The sequence below is a fragment of the Setaria viridis genome, chromosome 3 (genome assembly GCF_005286985.2).
Source record: "Setaria viridis chromosome 3, Setaria_viridis_v4.0, whole genome shotgun sequence".
Taxonomy (NCBI): domain Eukaryota; kingdom Viridiplantae; phylum Streptophyta; class Magnoliopsida; order Poales; family Poaceae; genus Setaria; species Setaria viridis.
This window is the reverse complement of record NC_048265.2, coordinates 3,780,713-3,800,342: the sequence shown is the minus strand read 5'-3', so window position 1 is coordinate 3,800,342 and position 19,630 is coordinate 3,780,713. Positions and strand designations below refer to the sequence as shown.

At 42.8% G+C, this 19,630-nt stretch overlaps 4 protein-coding genes across 7 annotated transcripts; 3 read left to right on the top strand and 1 right to left on the bottom strand.

Annotated features, from left to right (window-relative positions):
- Positions 1-387: 387 nt before the first annotated feature.
- LOC117848646 (uncharacterized) lies at positions 388-3,479 on the top strand. The gene is made up of 6 exons (XM_034730130.2): positions 388-548; positions 650-862; positions 949-1,125; positions 1,196-1,420; positions 1,517-1,645; positions 3,012-3,479. The coding sequence occupies exons 1-6, from the start codon at positions 408-410 to the stop codon at positions 3,243-3,245; spliced, it is 1,119 nt and encodes a 372-aa protein (XP_034586021.1). The 5' UTR covers positions 388-407; the 3' UTR covers positions 3,246-3,479.
- Positions 3,480-3,915: 436 nt separating this feature from the next.
- On the top strand, positions 3,916-11,466 carry LOC117848645 (membrane-bound O-acyltransferase gup1). 2 transcript variants are annotated; one of them, XM_072292552.1, is made up of 20 exons: positions 3,916-4,162; positions 4,338-4,720; positions 4,808-4,863; positions 4,954-5,135; positions 5,219-5,267; positions 5,798-5,901; positions 6,001-6,065; positions 6,703-6,773; positions 7,106-7,165; positions 7,672-7,785; positions 8,373-8,497; positions 8,592-8,643; positions 9,011-9,073; positions 9,238-9,347; positions 9,604-9,696; positions 9,792-9,873; positions 10,433-10,510; positions 10,782-10,857; positions 10,968-11,017; positions 11,096-11,466. In XM_072292552.1, the coding sequence occupies exons 2-20, from the start codon at positions 4,618-4,620 to the stop codon at positions 11,135-11,137; spliced, it is 1,575 nt and encodes a 524-aa protein (XP_072148653.1). In that variant the 5' UTR covers positions 3,916-4,162; positions 4,338-4,617; the 3' UTR covers positions 11,138-11,466. The 2 variants fall into 2 exon arrangements, with proteins under 2 accessions (XP_072148653.1, XP_034586020.1); XM_034730129.2 differs by having other exon boundaries at positions 3,916-4,720.
- Positions 11,467-11,621: 155 nt separating this feature from the next.
- Positions 11,622-13,001, top strand: LOC117848647 (protein GOS9). Its single transcript, XM_034730131.2, has 2 exons — positions 11,622-12,103; positions 12,213-13,001. The coding sequence occupies exons 1-2, from the start codon at positions 11,891-11,893 to the stop codon at positions 12,447-12,449; spliced, it is 450 nt and encodes a 149-aa protein (XP_034586022.1). The 5' UTR covers positions 11,622-11,890; the 3' UTR covers positions 12,450-13,001.
- A 1,274-nt stretch (positions 13,002-14,275) lies between these two features.
- On the bottom strand, positions 14,276-16,314 carry LOC117846915 (uncharacterized). 3 transcript variants are annotated; one of them, XM_034728038.2, is made up of 3 exons: positions 16,146-16,314; positions 15,840-16,048; positions 14,276-15,428 (listed from the first exon to the last, which is right to left on the bottom strand). In XM_034728038.2, exon 3 carries the CDS (start codon positions 15,390-15,392, stop codon positions 14,385-14,387), a length of 1,008 nt encoding a protein of 335 aa, XP_034583929.1. In that variant the 5' UTR covers positions 15,393-15,428; positions 15,840-16,048; positions 16,146-16,314; the 3' UTR covers positions 14,276-14,384. The 3 variants fall into 3 exon arrangements, with proteins under 3 accessions (XP_034583929.1, XP_034583930.1, XP_034583928.1); XM_034728039.2 differs by having other exon boundaries at positions 16,151-16,313; XM_034728037.2 differs by having other exon boundaries at positions 15,840-16,314.
- Positions 16,315-19,630: the final 3,316 nt, after the last annotated feature.

Genomic DNA, 19,630 nt, shown 5'->3' with positions numbered 1-19,630 from the left:
TGTCACATCGAATGTTTGGATACTAATTAGGAGTATTAAATATAAGCTAATTATAAAACTAATTGCACAGATGGAGGCTAATTCGCGGGACGAATCTATTAAGCCTAATTAATCCATGATTTGACAACGTAGTGCTACAGTAACCATTTACTAATGATGGATTAATTTAATAGATTCATCTCGCGAATTAGCCTAGGACTTTTGCAACTAGTTTTATAATTAACTTATATTAGTTCTCATAATTAGTATCCGAACATTCAATATGACAAGAACCAAGCATCCAAACACGCCGCTAGTCACCTGCTACCACTCGTGGCCAAGGTTCTCTATTAGCACATACATATAAAATACGCCATCACAAGATGAATACGTAAATCATAGACTACGCCACGCGCTACTGCTGCTTCATGTTGCATCCATCGATCGATGCCGACACAGCAGAGTGCGACAGTGCTGAAGGCCGTAGGCAGAGCACACGATTCCCCAGTCGCCGCACCTCCACCGCCACTGCCGCCCGGACGCTCTCCACCACCTTCGTCGACGTCAAGGTACGTGATCTTGGCAAGCCCGCTCGCTGGCTCTCGGATTTGGATCCGTACGCCTGCGCGGGCGACCCTCAGTACTCTGCTCTCGTGGTGGCGTGCTTCAGATGGCGCGCTCGGGGCACGAGGAAGTCACCGACTCCGGGGCCTTCGACCCGTCGCCGTCCACCTTCCGGAGCTTCGTGTCCAGGGACAGCTCCGCCCGGTTCCCCGCCGCACCGGGGAGGTACCACCTCTACGTCGCCTACTCCTGCCCCTGGGCGTGCAGGTGCCTCGCCTTCCTCAAGCTCAAGGGCCTCGATCACGCCATCGGCTTCACCGTGAGAAATCACAGCTCGATTTCGCGGCCCATGTGGGGAATAAATCCATTGATTGATTTTCCTCTCTCTGTGCGAGGATACTGTAGTCGGTGAAGCCCGTCTTTGAGAGGACCAAGGAGACCGACGACCATATGGGATGGGTGTTTCCTGCCACCAAAGATGAGGAGCCAGGTGCCGAGCCCGATCCTTTCAACGGAGCCAAGAGCATCAGGGAGCTTTACGAGATCGCCAGCAGAAATTACGCCGGGAAACCAAGCGTCCCTGTGAGTCTCTTCTCCTCATTTGACATTTCCAGCTAAACAATCGGATTGATCTCCGTGTGTTGTGTTACAGGTTCTATGGGACAAGCAGCTCAAGACCATCGTGAACAACGAGAGCGCGGAGATCATCCGAATGCTCAACTCCGAGTTCAACGAGTTTGCAAAGAATCCTGATCTGGATCTATACCCTGCTCATTTACAGGCCAGCATAGATGAGATCAATGAGTTGGTATACGAAGCGATAAACATCGGTGTGTACAAATGTGGTTTTGCAAAGCAACAGGGGCCATATGACGAGGTAAATCATCGGTTCACAGTTTCTTGGAAGCAGGTTTATTCAAATTGGATACGTTTCTAATGTCTGACCAACGCTTCTTTTGTTCCAAATTTGTAGGCGGTCACGAAATTATACGAGGCTTTGGACAAATGTGAGGATATTCTAAGCAAGCAACGCTTTTTATGCGGCAATCAACTTACAGAGGCAGACGTGCGCTTGTTTACAACTCTTATAAGATTTGATGAGGTGTGAATTCTTTCATTGAAGAAAACTGTTATATTTAGGACCGGCAGTCCACCAGGGGGTTACCCAGTAGGCGGGGGAGATCGCAAGACCAATAGCTCGAATGGTAACATAAGAGCGTAAGGTTTAGACAGGTTCGGATCTCCGAAGAGTGATACCCTACGTCCTGTGTTTTTTGGATTGTATTGCTGGTATGGGATGTGAAGAGTTGATGTACGTTACTCTCGGGGGGCGCTCTTGGCCGCCTTATATAGGCTGACGACCTAGGGTTACAATCGGATAGGATCTAATCCTAGTCGGTTGTTACATGGAAAGCAATCTGAGTCGGTTTACAACAAGTATCCCGTGATATTCGGGCAGAATCCGTTCACTCGGTCTTCGGACTTGTGCTCCACGTATCTTCATGTCTTGGCCCGCACGGCGTGGTCGGGCGGGCCCACCTGTCAGGGTCGATCAGTATGCTGGTCGGTGAGGATCCGTGGTACTCTTATCCCTAAAAAACATATGTATATTTTTTTTCATATTCTAAAGTATATTTTGTTGTCATAGCAGTGTTCTGGGTGCCCTTATGTGTATGCTACTTGCTGACCAGAAATACAACATTAAACTAATGAACATGGAATTCTGCAACTCTATGAGGATTTTATTTGTTGTCAACTGTGTTCTTCTTTCTAAGGTCATTGCTTTGTGTGTTTCATAGATTTCCATCAAGTTAATTAGATATCACGAAAGAGACGTTTTGTTGAAAGCATTACTGTTACATCTGGTTGTGTTCAGTTTGAAGGTGCATCCAACCTATCTTCACTAGTTCATGCTCCCTTAACCTCCTTTAACAATAGACAAAGAGTTCTATCCAAGTATCAGAAATATGGGACGACTACTACAGCGATTTAACATCCAGCAAGATTGCTAATCTCACCCAGTTGCTTTTTTTTTTTTCAGTTTTAGGTCTTTTGTGATGCTAGATGTTATCATAAATGTTTATCTGATATTCTCAAAGAGTTATAGCACCAAATGAATGAGATGCAGAGTGTGATTTTTTTTGGTGTCACCTTTAATCAATTGCAAAAAACTGTGCGCAAATAAGGGGTCTGACAATTATTAGACCATATAAAGGTGGACACGTAAACATTTTGAATATACAGGGTTTTTTCCATCATCTTGTTTTCTTTTTTTCATTTCCTTATTTATATAAGGTGGCATTTTTATATGCAGATGAACAATTGTGAAGTAGAATACTATAGTTTCAAGCTACACATTTTTTTGTTTTCATTAGAACTTAAAATTTTCTGTGTGTAGTTTACAAATATTTCCTTATACGGATTAACGTTAACCAGTTATGAGTACTGAATCTTTTTATTTTCTACAGGTTTACTCTGTTTACTTCAAATGCAACAAGAAGCTCATCAGGGAATACCCAAATCTGTTCAATTACACCAAGGACATATATCAAATTCCTGGCATCAGCAGCACGGTTAACATGGAGTACATAAAAAAGAGCTACTATGGAGGCTACTCACCCATAAATCCATACGGGATTATCCCTGTGGGCCCAAACATCGATTATAATGCTCCACACGACAGAGAGAAGTTTAACGCCTAGAAGATTTCCTTTGGTGATTTCTGTATATGCCATGTTTGTTGTTGTAATATTGAGGATCTTCTTGTGTTTGGTCATTGCTAGTGTACTCCATGTTAACCAGATGTGGCTAATACTAATGATACTGTGATTGGTTGCTTTGTTCCGGTAGTAATGGGGACTGTCATGTAAAATATCCTGTATAATAGATACTCTATTTGTCTTTAAATACATGGCGAGTAGCACTGCTGTTGTGTACTTGTGTTCATTTCTATTTCTGAATACCATTCTTTTATCTTTTCTTAGCGAAGCTTCTATGCTATTATGAATGAGTCTAGAACGGTGTATGGTAATCTTTTTTTCCCCATTTTTCACATTAACTTTTCATTATATAAGAATGAGTATACGCTATCCTTGGATTTGTCCAACGGTATCCCGGCGGTGGCGTTGACTCGGGAAGTTAGGATGGGCTTCCATTAGCGGAACTTGGGCCTTGGCTTTCGACTAGCAACTGGCCCAACACAATTCCAACATAAACTACTGCATGCATAGGCAGGCTGGGCCAGCTAACGAAAGCGGATTACTGGAGTACGTTTTGAATCCCATCGCAGATGAGAGGCTTCTGTTCCGACGCCGATCCAACGGCCAGCAGCTCTCTTCCCCTCTCCGCTTCGCCGCGGCCGCAGGCTCTGCCTCCGCTTCCCACCATCCGCCGCCGTTACACCCCGGATCTCGTCCGCCCCGCTGCCTCTGATCCCGTCCACAGCCGCGCGTTCCCCGCCGTATCCCTCGCTGAGCGGGAGCCCTTCCTCCGCTGGCGTCTCCCGCCGCTCGCTACTCGCTAGGTGGCGAGCCAGGCAGAAGGACGAAGAACAGGGGAGGTGGGCGGCGCTCCGGCGATCGGCGACGGAGAATCGAATCGCATCCAGAATTTTAACAAAGTACCCCTGAATATTTTCACATAACCCCCTGATCGATCCGAATATTTTCAAAATACACCCTTGTATTTACAAATAGTCCCTAATATGGATCGAGATTAATGGCCACGATCCGAATATTTACATATAACTCTCTAATTTGGATCGCGATTATTAATCGCGATCCTATTATTTGCAGACAAGCCCCTAAATTTTCATATAAGCCCCTGGTTCGGGTCGCGTCTCCTCCCCACATGGCCACATCCATCCAGCGCCGCCCACCTCCGCCGCTGCCGCCGTCGTCCCAGAGCCGCAAAGCTCCATCCTTCCCGTCCAACATCTTCTGAAGACCTAGCACCGCGGAGCTCTCCACCCACCCAGGTACACCTGACCGGACGCCAGAGGCGCGCGCCATTCGCCTGATTGGGAGCCCTTCCCGGGCGCGGCTAGCGAGGTGGGAGGTTTGAAGTCGGGCGGAGATGGGCGGCGTGCCCTGGAAGCGGCTGGAGCTCGCCGCGCTCGTTCTATACGCGCTGGGCTTCTACCTCGTCGTGATCCGGAGGTCGCTTCGCCTCTCGCACGGTACGTCGGTGGCACCCGGTTTCCGTCACCTCTCCTGCTATCTTCTCCGCAATTGCCGCCTGTCTCACAGCTGCTTCGTGGTTGTAGATCACTCCGGTAGGCTCTACGGACTACGCGCGGGGTCACTTGCTGGCCATCTGAATGTGCGTAAACTTTCGCCTGTTTTTGTCAGCCATCTGTCTTACCTGGAGATCGAGGAGCTGCCTGTTCAATTTCCTCGTTGTCTGTTGCAGGACCTGTCTGATGCGCAATGGAGAAACTTCCGTGGGAACCTGCCGATTCTGACTTTTGTAATGGGCGCATTTCTGATTGTAGTCAATACATTGCGATATTGCTATGGCTTGAAGGGCCGAGGGACTGCTTTGTTGTGGCTCATACTGTCACTGAGCTATCTATGTTATCTTCACGGTGCTTGGTATGAAACTCACCAGACCATGTTGTTTTTCCTTCTTCATCATTTTCTTTTGTAAATTTCTAATTTGTTTGTCTTCATGGCAGTGTTGTGTTTATTCTTCTAATTTCATCGATTAATTACTCCATAGTGAAGGTTAGTGCTTGCATGTTCCCTCACAGCTGTTTAAACTTCGAACTGTCTTGCTCTCTGTCCCTATGTTGTTTGTGTCTATACTGTATACAAACAATATGACTAATAAACGTAAATGGAAGAATCTGATCTCATTGCCAATAAAACAATCACTCACTGTCTTGCTTTGAAGTTTATGAACCTATTTTGTAGAATGTAATGGTCTAAACATTTAATTAAAAGCAAGGAATCGGGTCAGTAATTGATACACATAATATTGAGTATGTTAAAGTCAAGAAAGACGGAACACAAAACAAGCAATTTTGTAAATTGTAATGTTAATGTGTTGCTAAATCAGTGACTTTATCAATCATAATGCCGGGCACGATGCTGCTTGGTTTGTTATGTGATGATCATCAACCAATAAGTGACATCATCAGTTAAAATCAATTTGACGGCTGTAGAGTGACTAGATAACAGATTTTCACTTTTTGATGTTTTAATTTTGGTTACTGTCTGTTTCATTCTTTGACCATAGTTCTATATTTTTTCAGCTATTTGCTCATTATAAGTATTGCACAAGCCTCATTTGGAGCTTCAACTTATCCGTTCTTATTCTTAACCGAGTTTATGAAGGTTATTCATTCTCATTATTCGGGTCAGATTCTTTATGCTGCTGCACTGCATCTTGCAGTTTCTCTTACTAAGATATCTTGTTTAATTCTTTTTATGAGATTTAACTTTCGTATCTAAACAGGCAAAATCTGGCTTTTCTAGACAACTATCGGGGTGCATTTCGATGGCACATATGCTTCAATTTTGGTATGTTTTAGCTCATGTTGTCTTATTATTGAAATCATGTATATATTTTGTGCTGTTGTATATAGAAGCTTATTGTAGCTGTTCAAGTTGGTGGAAGTCATAGGAAGGCGGAGCCTTATATTTTAGAGAATTTGTTGTAGAATTTGAAACCTAAAAGAAGACTACTGTCTTCAGTTATTTTTCTCAAGACATGTTCTAGATTTGTTGGTCCACAAATTATCAACTGTGGATAATTATTATCCTGGTTGGTAGGAACATGTTCCCATTGTATCGAAACCCCATGGTTGTGCTAAACTTTAAAACCCCTTGAATTAAGAAAATGGAGTTACTGAACTGCTCAAGGTGCTCTCTTTGTCAGTCAATCACCACCGTTTCATTATTGTCGATGCTGTAAGTTCAGATACTATTGAACTGAACTAACTCATTTTGGTAAATATCTTCCAATATGTCCAAGTATGGTTTCAAGTTGGGTTAGGCCTGATGCAAGTATCACACAAGTTTATTTGTATTTATTTCATCACAAGTATTGCACCAATTTTTATACTTTGTGCCATCGCTTGTGTTTATGCATCAAGTTTTTGTATGTTACTTGATTCAATATGGACAATTTTTTATACACCATCTAATTTCCATGCAGTTGTGCTACGGATGATTAGCTTTGGATGTGATTACTGCTGGACATATCATTCTTCTCATTTTGATCACAAGGTACTATGTTCCCTAATGACATACCTTTTTTTTACATGTTAGTTTTGCAGCATCAGATCTTCAGTGTATGAAAATTTGGTCTGTCTAGTTGACATACTTGTTGGACTGGATTGTATTCGGATGATCTGATCAAGTCTATGTAAATGAGCTTTCAAAACAATGTTTGGAATTGGTATTATTTTCTAAATAGTTGTTTCGCATAGTTTTCATGGATATCTAGAACTCTCTATTTTTTTTTCTAATACCTTTGATGTAGTCACAACTCACACGTGTTGATACACAGAATACTGGTTTGATACTGTAGTATAGTAACATGAGTGCTCTTGGTACAGAAACATATGCAAAGATGCCAGGTTTGTTATTCTGGCAAGACATGCTACTTTGCTTTGCAGGTATTTCATTCTTCCAACCTTTCTTGTAACAGTTAATTTATTTTTGTTAAATGTGGTAAGGCGGTACATGATAGACCCACTGTTAGTTTTAGACACATGTAAGAGGTTGGTTTTGGTCATATGAGAACTATATTTTTCGAAGTGAAAGAACAAAACTAGTATTTGTATCTAATGACTGGGCTAGGTCTTTTTATAACTGATGAATAACTGGCGTAGGGATTCGCGTGGAGTGAGACATCAAACCTCCCATGAGAAGATCTGTGAAAGAATTCTTACTATGGAATGATTAGTGTTCTGCTGAGACCAGGTTGACCTGTACATGAATTCAATATAGATCATCTAGGTTGTCTGTAAAGAAGGTCTCAACACGTTTTTACTTGTTTCCAGTATGATATATCATTAAACCATAATTTTAGTGGTTGTAACTATTTAGCTTAAGCAGTTCCTTTGGAAACTGAATTATATTTTTTCTTCGTATCCTGTGATAACAGTGCTTTTCTTTGCAGGAGAGAGGGCTCAGTGTTGACCGATACACATTTCTCACATATTTATGCTACTTGACATATGCTCCACTCTACATTGCTGGTCCTATTGTTGGATATAATGCATTTGCTGCTCAGGTTAGTTTTTCTCTAGGATTTTTTTAATGAACTACTGAAGCTGATCTTTTATCAATCTGAAAACAGAAGTAGCACTTTAGAATGATATTTCATTTATGGTTTATGCATTATGAAATGAAAATGATTTTCCATATTGATTGTTCATATGTCAAAACAGTGCTTTATAAAAAGTGTAAGTAAATTTTAGTTTCGTATCATTCAGCATAATGGCGTCAACTGGTTTATGACATCCAGTCAGTTTTATCTATTCTTGTGAACACCCTGATCTAATAGCTATAAAATTTCTATGAAGGAGTTTGTAGGGAATTGGCCAATCTAATAATCTATAACCTGGCAGCTGTTTAAGTCTGGAATTCTTTTCAAGATGAGGAAATACGGCAGCCATTTTCAATATAGATATAGCTAATTGTAATATACCACTGATCATCATGAATATCTTTTCCAGTCTTTTCTAAGTTACCTCAAATGTCACTTGGCGACTTTAGAAAATGTCTGCAGTGTTTTGGAGAGGAATTTTGGCTGTGTATCTATGCAAATGTCTCAGTAGTTACATGTACTAAACTGTTTTTGATGTAGCGATCTTGCAGTTAGAAGTACCTCAGAAAAATTATTCATTTGCACAAATATCTTGGTATGGTCTGAGGTGGATCTTAAGTTTCCTTCTTATGGAAGGCATGACACACTTTTTCCACTACAATGCCTTTGTAGTAAGGTACCTGCCTGTTCTCATATTATAGGCTAACTCTTTATTCCTTTGTAATGTTACTACTATGTTCTGAAATTTGAATTGAATTTTCTGATGACAGCCGATTATGGCAGCAGTTATCCCCGTTTGAGATCTTCATCATCAGTTATGGGGTAAGATTATATTGTACATTCTCATAAATAAGATTACATTGTATGATACATATGATATTTCCTGTAAATGTGCTCAATGCCTTACTTCTGAGTTGTCACTTGTGGAACTTTATCCCATTTTGTCAGGGTGCAGCAGTTGATATTTTTCCATTATTCTCTTTAGATTTTATTAATTGATTGCCTGCATATAAGTTTTGTTGCACTACCTATCCTGAAATTGCATTTTTTGCTTTGTAGTTGTCTGGGTAGGTTTTGTCTCCTACTATAAATTGTTATATCTCTTTTCGTAGCTAATATTTTGCAACTTATTGATTTTGTTCTTATGGTTAACAATCAATCTCATTGACTTCTCAAACTTTCAATACAGGTGCTGAACTTTATGTGGTTGAAATTCTTTCTTATTTGGCGCTACTTCCGGTTTTGGTCACTGGTAATTCAATATTTGAATTTTGTATTCAGTACACACTTTGCTGTAGAGTATTGTGCAATTGTTTATCTAAAAGATAGCATTGGTATGAACTCAACTTTGTTCTGATCTCAGCATCCGTTTCATGATATTCTTGGTATGTTTTAAAGCTGAGCACTTTATTGCAGGTTGGAGGAGTCGAGACACCTGAAAACATGCCTAGGTGTATAAATAATTGTCACGATCTGGAGAGTTTCTGGAAAAGCTGGCATGCTTCTTTTAACAGATGGTTGGTCAGGTCTGGTCTAAATATCTTCTATGCTACCACGTATATATCCTGTGACATGTTTGTATCGCGTCTTGCTTGTTTGCTGTTTTGCCACCTTTGATTGTTGCATATGGAAGTTGCAGGAATTTTTTTACTTGATACAGTATTGCGTTCATTTACATCATAATTTTGAATCAAATTATGAAACTTGTACATAGAGTTGGTACATGTCTATACTAAGGTACATCTATGTTGCTTTCTTTGACAAGCCACTCGCTTATTGCAGGTACTTATACATTCCTCTTGGTGGTTCTCGAAGAAAGCTACTGAGTATCTGGGTGATATTCACGTTTGTAGCAGTGTGGCATGATCTGGAATGGTAGCTTCTTCAAAACCCTACAATTGATGTGCTTGCTTACTCGGTTTCACATCAATTGTGATGACTTGGATTCTTCTATTTGATTGTCTAAACAGGAAACTTGTTTCATGGGCATGGTTAACTTGCTTATTTTTTGTTCCAGAGATATTGGTCAAATCTCTGTCCAACAAATTTCAGGTAAATTTTTCAGAGAACTGTGTTTCAGTAGATTTTCTGTGGTTGCAGCTCATCTGCTTTTTCGTAGAAGTTGCTAAAATCTAGTTCCAAAAGTTTGTAGAACAGCTGTTCCAAGATACTAAATATACTTAAAGCATATCAAAATTCTTATCTTTGTTTGAGAAATTTTTAAATCCGATTTGTAAATTTGAGTTAAGGAAGGCATATTAATTGAGGATCCAAATAACCATGCCAGTATAATGTAAAAAGAATTTGGAGACATCCGCATGAATCAAGTTTCTAAGATGCTGAAATCTTCTAGCATTCTTGCAAGATGCTTCATGGAAATTTAACGAGGCAGCCATCTAATTGATAGCATAAGTCATGTGTGTGTTGGGTGTAGTTGGTGGTGCATGTGCACCTTATCTATCCATGCAGTAGCTACTTATTCCTAAATTACCCCTGCTACCGACCCTGCCTTATCTCTATATGTACCCCCCAAACTGCTATCTATGTGTGGTTAATGAGAAAGAGATCATTTGGGCCAACACTAATAGGAATTTAAACTATTTTTTGGCAGGCAAGTAGTTCCCTTGGGATGCTTGTTCACCGTGAATTTAAAGCGATTGCTGGTGCTGTGACAATCAGCTGTCTTATGGTACGTTCTATATGTATTTTATGTACTGCTAAAGGAATGCAGTTATTTTCTCCTGATCTCCTATCGGTAAAAGAATCGAAGATATCAAAGAACAATACTAAGAGACTATATGAAACCACTTGTCTAGCTGTCTTCAACAGAAAATCCAGACGGTCTTGAATGTGCCATGATAATTTGCACAATTGCGAACATAAAGAAATTTCAGCTGTAGATTGGTCATTCACAGGTTGTTTCTTGTGAATGCTATTTCTGAGATGTTTCATGCACACAGGTGGCAAACCTTGTTGGTTATGTTGTGGGACCATCTGGGATTAAGGTTCTGATCTCAAAAATGGCTGGAAAGGAAGGTGAGTTGCAAAATCGCACCCATCACTCGATTCACTTGCGATGAATTTTAATCAGTCAGACATACAAGGTCCAAGGATCCCTGTAGCTAATACATGTTGCCATTTTGCAGCCCTGCCCGCCCTTGCCTTCATATTCACTACGTTCTACGTGGGCGTTAAGGTGATTGATTGTTTGCCATACAATTCTGCTCAACATTTGTGCTCTTCTGCTCATAGCTGGTGACACTGTGCCTTGCAGCTGATGTTCCATATACGCGAAGCTAGCAGCAGCCAGGGGTGATGGAGCTGAAGATCATGTCTCCAGTTTTGACTCGCAATCAGACGGGCTTGACGTAGGACACGTTCAAGGCAACTAGCTTCCTTTTGTTTTTCTTTCCTTTTCTTTTCATTTTTTTATTTTGGCTTTGTTGACACATTCGAGAGGCAATCAGCCCGTTGATATGTGATTTTGCTTTAGAATAGAGGCAAGGGCGTACTGATTAGCCTTCCGAATGACAACGTGCATACGCCCGAGGTCTGACCATGATTTCTGTTTGAAAAATACTATAATCGCAATGTGACTTGCTTGGATGATTTGTGAATCAGAAATGCAATGTGCTGGTAAAACAACTCGATACGAATGTTTTAGAGCTGCAACTTGTGTGGGAACTCGGGCCGGATGGAGGACTTGAACTTGACAACGGTAAAAACTTAGCTAGAGCTGGAAACAAAGTTTGAATTTGGTTCCAGACTCAAAGGTTGCTTTATTTGGTCTGTGGCGTGGAATTCCTGTAGACTCGAAATCCAGTACGGTTGCTCTTCTCTCTAGTATGTGTAGCCTGTTGACCCCTTTGGCATTCGTGTACATTACTGTATAGCAATGCCTTCAGTGCATATGAACCAACCGAAGGAAACCTTGCGAATTCCAACACGAGGCCTCGCTCAATGGTTATATACCGCACGTTCTGATCCTGCACAAAACACAGCGCAGCCGAGCTGAGCACCAGCCTTCGTTGTTCATCATCTCGCCTTGCTGCGGCGGCGGCGGCGGAGAATGGAGGGGCTCGTCAAGATCGGGCCGTGGGGCGGTAGCGGCGGCGACCCGCGGGACGACATCGTCGCCGCCGGCGTCGCGCCGCACCGCCTCCAGAGCGTCGTCATCCGCTGCCAGGGAGCCGTCGACGCCATCTCCTTCACCTACGCCGGCGTCGACGGGGCGCCGCGCATGGCGGGGCCGTGGGGCGGCTCCGGCGGGCAGAAGCACAAGGTACGTTCCATCTGCAGTTCCTTCTCCTCATTTGCTCATCATCACGACGTATGCATCTCGTAGTTCTCATAACTCAAGCATTTTTTCTTTCTTTCTTGGTGGCAAGCAGGTCAAGTTCGGCGCCGGGGAGTTCGTCAAGGAGATCTCCGGGACGTACGGCCCGTTCGGCGGCCACACCGTCGTGAGGTCGCTCACGTTCGTCACCAACGTCGGCAAGCACGGCCCGTTCGGCGACCCGGGGCAAACACCCTTCAGCGTCCCGGTGCGGGACGGCGCCCGCGTCGTCGGTTTCTTCGGGAGGTCTGGATCCCTGCTGGATGCCGTCGGTGTCTACGTGCATCCGTAAAGAGAAGTGACGAGACATCGCCTCCGGGCTCCGGCCTTAAGGAACCGTTGCAGTGATATCGCGCCTCCGAGTTGCCACCTCAATTTAATTTCCAGTTGGGACAATAGTATCAAATATATATTATATATGCAAATTACTTGCAGTTGTAGGCCCTTTAAGATATAACCGGAAATATTCTATCACACTCGAGTGTTTTACCTAGAACTGAGCATTATGTGGGCTTGATCGAGCTCAGGCTAGCAAAAATAGCTTGATTCATTTCAAGCTGAAAATTTGTGCTTGTGCCCACGAAAATAATTTGTGCTTGTGCCCACGAAAATTCCATGAATGTTGTCAGGCTGAGTTTTGGGGTCGGGCTTCCCGTTCTTTTTTAGTTGAAAGATAAATGAAAGTAATTGTTTGGGTGGGCTCAGGTTGATCCAATTTTTTTAACTTGGTTTCGCTGACCACGCCCGGCTTGGCAGCTAGCGGGTTCGGACTGGGGAACCGGATCAGGTCGGTGGGATTCGAACACAAGTCCTGCACGTTGGGAGCCACCGAGCGCACCATTGAGCTACAAATTTACTTGTGATGAGATCCAAATGTTAATCTATTTGAACCGGATTGAGCCGGCGGTTCAACCGGCAAGACCAATCAAACTGTGAACCGAGAGCCTAGCCGGTTCAATGTCCGGTCCGGTCCTAATAATTATGCTTTTACCTCACCCTCACAACTGAATGTTCTATTGATTGAAAATAATAAAAGAAAAAATAAACAAATTTACAGAGAGTTAAAAAAAGCGAGAAATAAAAAATAGGACAAGAGTGAAAATTACAGGGCATTAAGCCAAGATTCCATGGGATTGACGAGGCTAGGCTTTACTCTGCAAAACTAAGGTTTCTTTTGCAAGAATCCACTGAGGGGTCTATATCCTTGAAGATCCAATCATTTCTCGTTGTCCAGATACACCATGTCATGCAAATGATAATTTTCATGAAGAGAGGAACTCTATTTCTTGTTGTCCAGATACACCATGTCACGAGAATATGAGAATGGTAATTTTCACGAACTCCCAATTGCTGCTTGATATGTTTGAAGATTCAAATATCAGCCTTGTAGTTATCATCAAAATGGCAATCGATTCTCAACATACTTTTGCAAGTTTGCACACACTATGAGAGTGGCAGTGTAGAAAGAGGTGGGCTGCCATTTCAGGCCTTTAGTAGAATTTATTATTCATTTAATAGAAAAATATATTAGGTAGGGAGGCCATGGCCCCCTTTGGCCGTCAAGAAGCTTCACCCCAGGCTACTGACAGCGCTCGATGCAGCGTTCAAGTTTCTGAACCGCCATTGTTCATCAATTTTTAGTCAGACTCAATCTCCAAAATACTTTGAACTTGTATAGACTTTTGAAGATGGCATATAAAGCTACAATTGCTACATACTCCACTCCATCCCAACTCCTAAATTATTAAAATTTAGTTGTTTTTGCTTTTCTATGTTCATACATTTTATTATGCATCTAGATATAATATATATTTAGGTGCATTAACAAAATCTATGAATTTAGAAAAATCAAAATTACTAATAATTTGAGATGGAGGGAATAGGTTTTAAGGCCAGAGGTGGTTTGGTTTGGAAGGTAAACTTCTCTGGAAGAAACACACAGTTTCAGGCTTGTCTTCCAGTGTTTCAAATAGTTTAAAGATCAAACACAATCAACTTGTGTTGGTGTCTTGGCTTGAGACTCGAGGAACTTGAGCTACTCTAGATTATAGACCAAGACACATGTTACAATTGCTACATTGGGTCTTTCCAAGGTTTATATACAAAAAATAATTAAAGTAAGACTTAAACAGTGTCTTTTTTTTCCCATAGAAAAGTATAGAGTTCTGAGATTACATGGAATCTATCCAATATAAAGATAACTGCTTAGGCTGTTCAGAATTTCAGATCATGTGTCTGTAGAGAGTAACCAGAATGGCGAACGCAACGGCATCGGAAAACCCTTGTCCCTGAATGGCCGTTGCTCTTCCTCAGTGCCATTCTCCAGGTTGATGACATGTAGATAATTCTCGGTGATGGCCAGGTGATTCAAGAAGTAGATGGAATTGCCACAAAGATTGTTCTCAGGAGTCACTTTGCAGGAGGCTCCAAAGTTCGAAAGCCCAATCCTATCTCCACCTAGAAGAAAGACTCGATCATCACCAATCCTGTCCACCTTGCACCAAGCTGGCACCGAGAAATCCATCTTGTACACTGCGAATTCGGCAATTTTGTGCACGTTGTCGCCGTCGAAGAAGATAACAACAAGGAAAAGCTCGCCGTAGGACCCAACTAGGTAAGTTGAGCACATTGACATGCTCAGAGGCAAGTCGACCATGTCCACCTCAATGGTCGCAAGGCTTGGATCAGGGTTAAACTCAATTATCCCCAGCTCGTAGCCTGTAAGCTGGAAATAGACCTTGCCGTTAACAGCAGCGACACCATGACGTCTCGCTATGTGCCTCTCCCGAGGATTGTCACGTGCATCGAACATGGTGAGGGTGTAGCTGCAGGAGTCCCATTTGCTTGCTCCAATCTGGCAGACCCACATCTGGGTGTCGTCAAGATCAAGGACTAATACTGCACAACTCGAGGCAGTGGGCACATCAGAGAGCAAACACTTGCATCGGCTGGGGAAGTCCTCCTCCACCGCCGGCAACTGAATCCTTTCGCTGTCTTGGGGGCGCCATAGGAATGTCTGCAGGGAAGCTCTGTCCAGGGCAAGCACCCAGCCTTGCGGGGTCTCAAAGCAGCGGTAGTCTTTCACTCCATCGATCGCATGAGCGAACAGGGACTGCTTGGAGATGCTGTACAGCGTCTGGGAGTCAACTTGCTGAGTTCCCGGATCATGAACCAGGATTGGCAGAGCACTTTCCAGCTCAAAAGTGGAGTCTGAGTTGCTTGATGGGTTTTGCATCCTGTACCTCTTCTGCAGTTGACTGAGGAAGTATATCTGAAAAGGAAGAAAATTGAGGGCAACTTAGTCATGCTGCTACTCAATCATAAGAACCGAAACTTCGAAATGGGTACCTTAACTAATTCAGCACACCAATTGTGCATTATGAGCAAGTTTTTTGACCAAGTATTATATCGAATGAAATCAGCAATTGAGGCAAAGCATGCTATTTACAGAGAAGATTACCATAGAACAAAAATGTCCTTTTTTTTTTGAAAAGAATGATTTCCACCATACATACTATTACCAAGCAACAAGGTACTGCACAAAGTTGCTGCAATCTACGAACAAGAGATTTTTTTTTTTTGACGAGAACGAGATTGGTCTTATTTTACTGCCCTTGAACTACAACGCCGTAACAGGAAATTAAAAAGAATCGAGTCAGGTCAATGGGAAGAGTAGAATTACCTGGCAATTGCACCAAGAAGCCCCTACAGGCGTGGGATTGTGCAGCACCTCCGGGGTTTGGCCTTACAAAGGTGGCGCGACGGGTTGTTCTTCTCGCAAGTGCCTAGTAGAATCCCATCGCGTCCTTAAATAGAGGTAGCCACGGCTCCCGCCACACGATCGAAGCCGAGTCCGGAACCTGATCCGGTGTCCATATGGGAATCCGATTCCTATTTGCAAGAACGGCAGCAAATCGGATCCGAAGAGGGCGAGGAAGGAAAGGGCCAAAGAGGCAGGGAGGGGGAGGGACGGATCAGCGAATGGTACCATACTGCGTCGGCTCGTCGCCTCGCCAGTCACCCGGTCGCCCCAAGCTCGGATTCTGACGCCTGAGTTGCGCCGCCGTCCGCCGGAGAACCGCGCTACGCTATCTCTGTTGATCTTTCGAAAGATTCTTTTAAGGTTTTCGATTGCTTTGAGATTTTTTTTTTAGGGTCAAGGGGGGATCCCCACCTGAATTTCATTACTGGGGCCATTTGCTGCCCAAAGCTTAACACTTTACATTGCTTTGAGATTTGTGTGTAGCAACATGTTACGATCGTGTCCGGGAAATGGGGAAAGGCAAAATTGGCCAGCGGACACCATTAAAATGTATCTTTTGCTGTAGGCCACTGAAAAAAATGACTTTGCTACAAGACACTACTATTCTTATGTAAATTTGCTCTAGGATACTGTACTCAATTTTAATTTTAGGGGTGTTTGGATACGAGATGCTAAACTTTATGAGTGTCACATCGAATGTTCGGATGCTAATTAGAAGGACTAAACATGAGCTAATTATAAAACTAACTGCAGAACCTATATACTAATTAATCTATTAAGCCTAATTAATCTATGATTAGCACATGTTTACTGTAGCAGCATATTGTCAAATCATGGACTAATTAGGCTTAATAGATTCGTCTCGCAAATTAGACTCCATCTGTACAATGAGTTTTATAAATAGTCTATATTTAATACTTCTAATTAGTATCAAACATCCGATATAACGGGTACTAAACTTTAGCAAAACATCCCTTAACCAAACACCCCCTGATAGAAAGCTACCAGACTTCACTAGTTTACCCCCGCCTCTCTCTTATCTGCCCCCGACTCCAACCGGCCGAGTTCTCGCCGGAGCGTTGCCGCCGGCTCCGTCTTCTCCAACCCCGGCCAGCTGAGTCGGCTCCGTGCCCGCGCGCTGTCCGAGCTGCCTTCTCCCTCCTCCTTCGCGCCCGCATGCGCCTCGCAGCCGAGCCCCCTCCTCCCCGGCTCCCCGCGCCTGGACTCGGGTTGCCGTGCGCGACAGCACCGGCCGTGGCGAGCCGGCCAAGCCGCTAGCAGGCCGGCCCTTCCACCCCGGCCTCGCGCGGGCGCACAGGAGTGCCGGCCATGGCGAGCTGACCAGGCTGCAGGCTGGCCCGTCCGCCCCTCCCTTGCGTGCGGGCGCATGGAGCGGGAGCGGCGGCCATGGCTGGCCGCCTGGTCCGTCCGCTCCTCCCTTGGCGCCCTCTCCTCCATCGCGTGCTGCTTTTACCTGCACTCCAGGCGCTATTTGGTGGTTCGTTCATGATTGAACCGCATGCTTTTTTAGTACGGACGCGCATCAATCTCGTGTTTTACTAGTGCGGTTGTGTTTTGGATTTCTGAAAATCAGCTTGCATTTTTTGCATCTTGGAGTTTCGGGTTTGATGTTGATTGGTTTGAAGTCTGTCGAAGAACTCCGCCGTGCACGCGGCCGCAAGCTGCGCAACCTGGGCACCTGGCAGGTGAGTCCACGCCTGCGACGGAGTTCCTCGGCGAAGGCGAAGGCTGTCAGTGGTGCAGAAGCGGACGGAGAGGATGAGTTCAGTTGGGAATAGGCAGGGTAGAGTTCTTACTTTGTAAATTTTTTATGCATTCTAGGACCTACACGATCATAAGATTTTAGTTTGTTTAAATTGGAAAAACTCATCGATTTTTTTAGAATTAGAATTTTTCTAAGTCATATTTATTTATTTCATTCAAAATCCCTCTTCACTTTTCGTCAAAATTAGAACCTAAACCCATTACCCCACGGTTGAAATCGAAATTGGTTCATTTCAATTCATGAGAATAAGCGATACCGGTGCAACCAAAATTAATGTAGTCAAAAATCCTTTCGACTTACAAATATTTTTGATGCTTTAAAACTCCTCTACATCGATTAGTGCTTAGTTAAGCGTGCAAATCTCTTGTTCCGTGGATTCATAAACCTTAGGGGAATCTCTAAGGGAAAAGATACAACTAATCCGTGCACTTGCAGTTCACAATTTAGCATGCTAACTGCCATCAACAACTCCCTCCAAGCTTTTGTTCTAAGAAAGTGCCGTGCTTCGAATTCGGATTGGGACGGAAGTTTCCACGACTCTTGGAGTTCAACGTTCTAACCGGTTCACTTGGCAATGGAATCAGTTAAACAAGCGGTGGAATAAAATGAAGAAACCAAATTAGTCCGAGAGAAGGAAACAAGGCGCGAGTAGGATGCCATAGACTATATGCACACGCAGAGCCCGAGTCCAACCTATGGGAAGGGGTGAAGTACTAATTAGCAAGTGAATCTGGATGAGTTTTTATCTTTGGAATCAATAAAATCATTAGCTTAATGACTATATATCCATATGGAAATGCATGAAATGCAAAAATGGCAGCGGGGAACTGTCCACCACGCATGGCAGTATGTAGCTCCTCCACTGTTGATATGTACCTACCATTTGTCGTTGAAAGGCAGCAACGGACATGATGTTCGTGGCAGTATGTCATCTGTTTTGGATGCTAAAGTTTAGCAGCCTGTCACATCGGATGTTTGGATGCTAATTAGGAGTATTAAACATAGTTTAATTATAAAACTAATTGCACAGATGGAGTCTAATTCGCAAGACGAATCTATTAAGCCTAATTAGTCCATATTTTGACAATGTGGTGCTACAGTAACTATTTGCCAATGATGGATTAATTAGGCTTAATAGATTCGTCTCACGAATTAGCACAGGGTTATGCAATTAGTTTTATAATTAGCTTATGTTTAGTTCTCCTAATTAGTATCCGAACATCCGATGTGATACTGCTAAACTTTAGCACTTGGTATCAAACACCCCGAGCTAATTAAATAAACCGTGTTGTGCCGTGATTAAATAGCTGTTTTTTATTTGTTGAAAGACAACAAGCTGACATGGTGATTTTTGGTCCATTTTTTGTCATGACTAGTGTGTACTTATGATTCTTCTTGAGATGCTACATCTGAAAGCATTAGTTCTTGTAACAGCAGCTAACGTGTAGATGTTTATGCGTGCGACACGTAAGATCCATTTTGTCATCATGCCAGTGGTAGCATGATGCACGATGCATACCAGCACGTCCACGTCATTGGTATGGTGCCATGGTGCTAGATAAATAAATAGGCATGGAAATTATATAGATATGATCATTCATGTTAAAAGTTAAATGCTAAAATGATGGTACACTAAATTACTTGTTTTAATGTAGTAAGAACACTAATTTAGCTTGTTTAAATTTCAAATAGATTTAGATATATCTATATACACATACACACGCACATGCTATCTTTAAGAGACTATTGATTGATATGAAGATATTCTTCAACGACAAATGAATGTACCTACATGACTCAAAAATCGGTTGTTCCTAGGAAAATACAAACAATATATATATGAATATATAGTGAAGATATACTACATATTAACTTTGTTTTTCACTCAAAGTTGTGAAGTAACACAAAGCATCTACAAACCTTC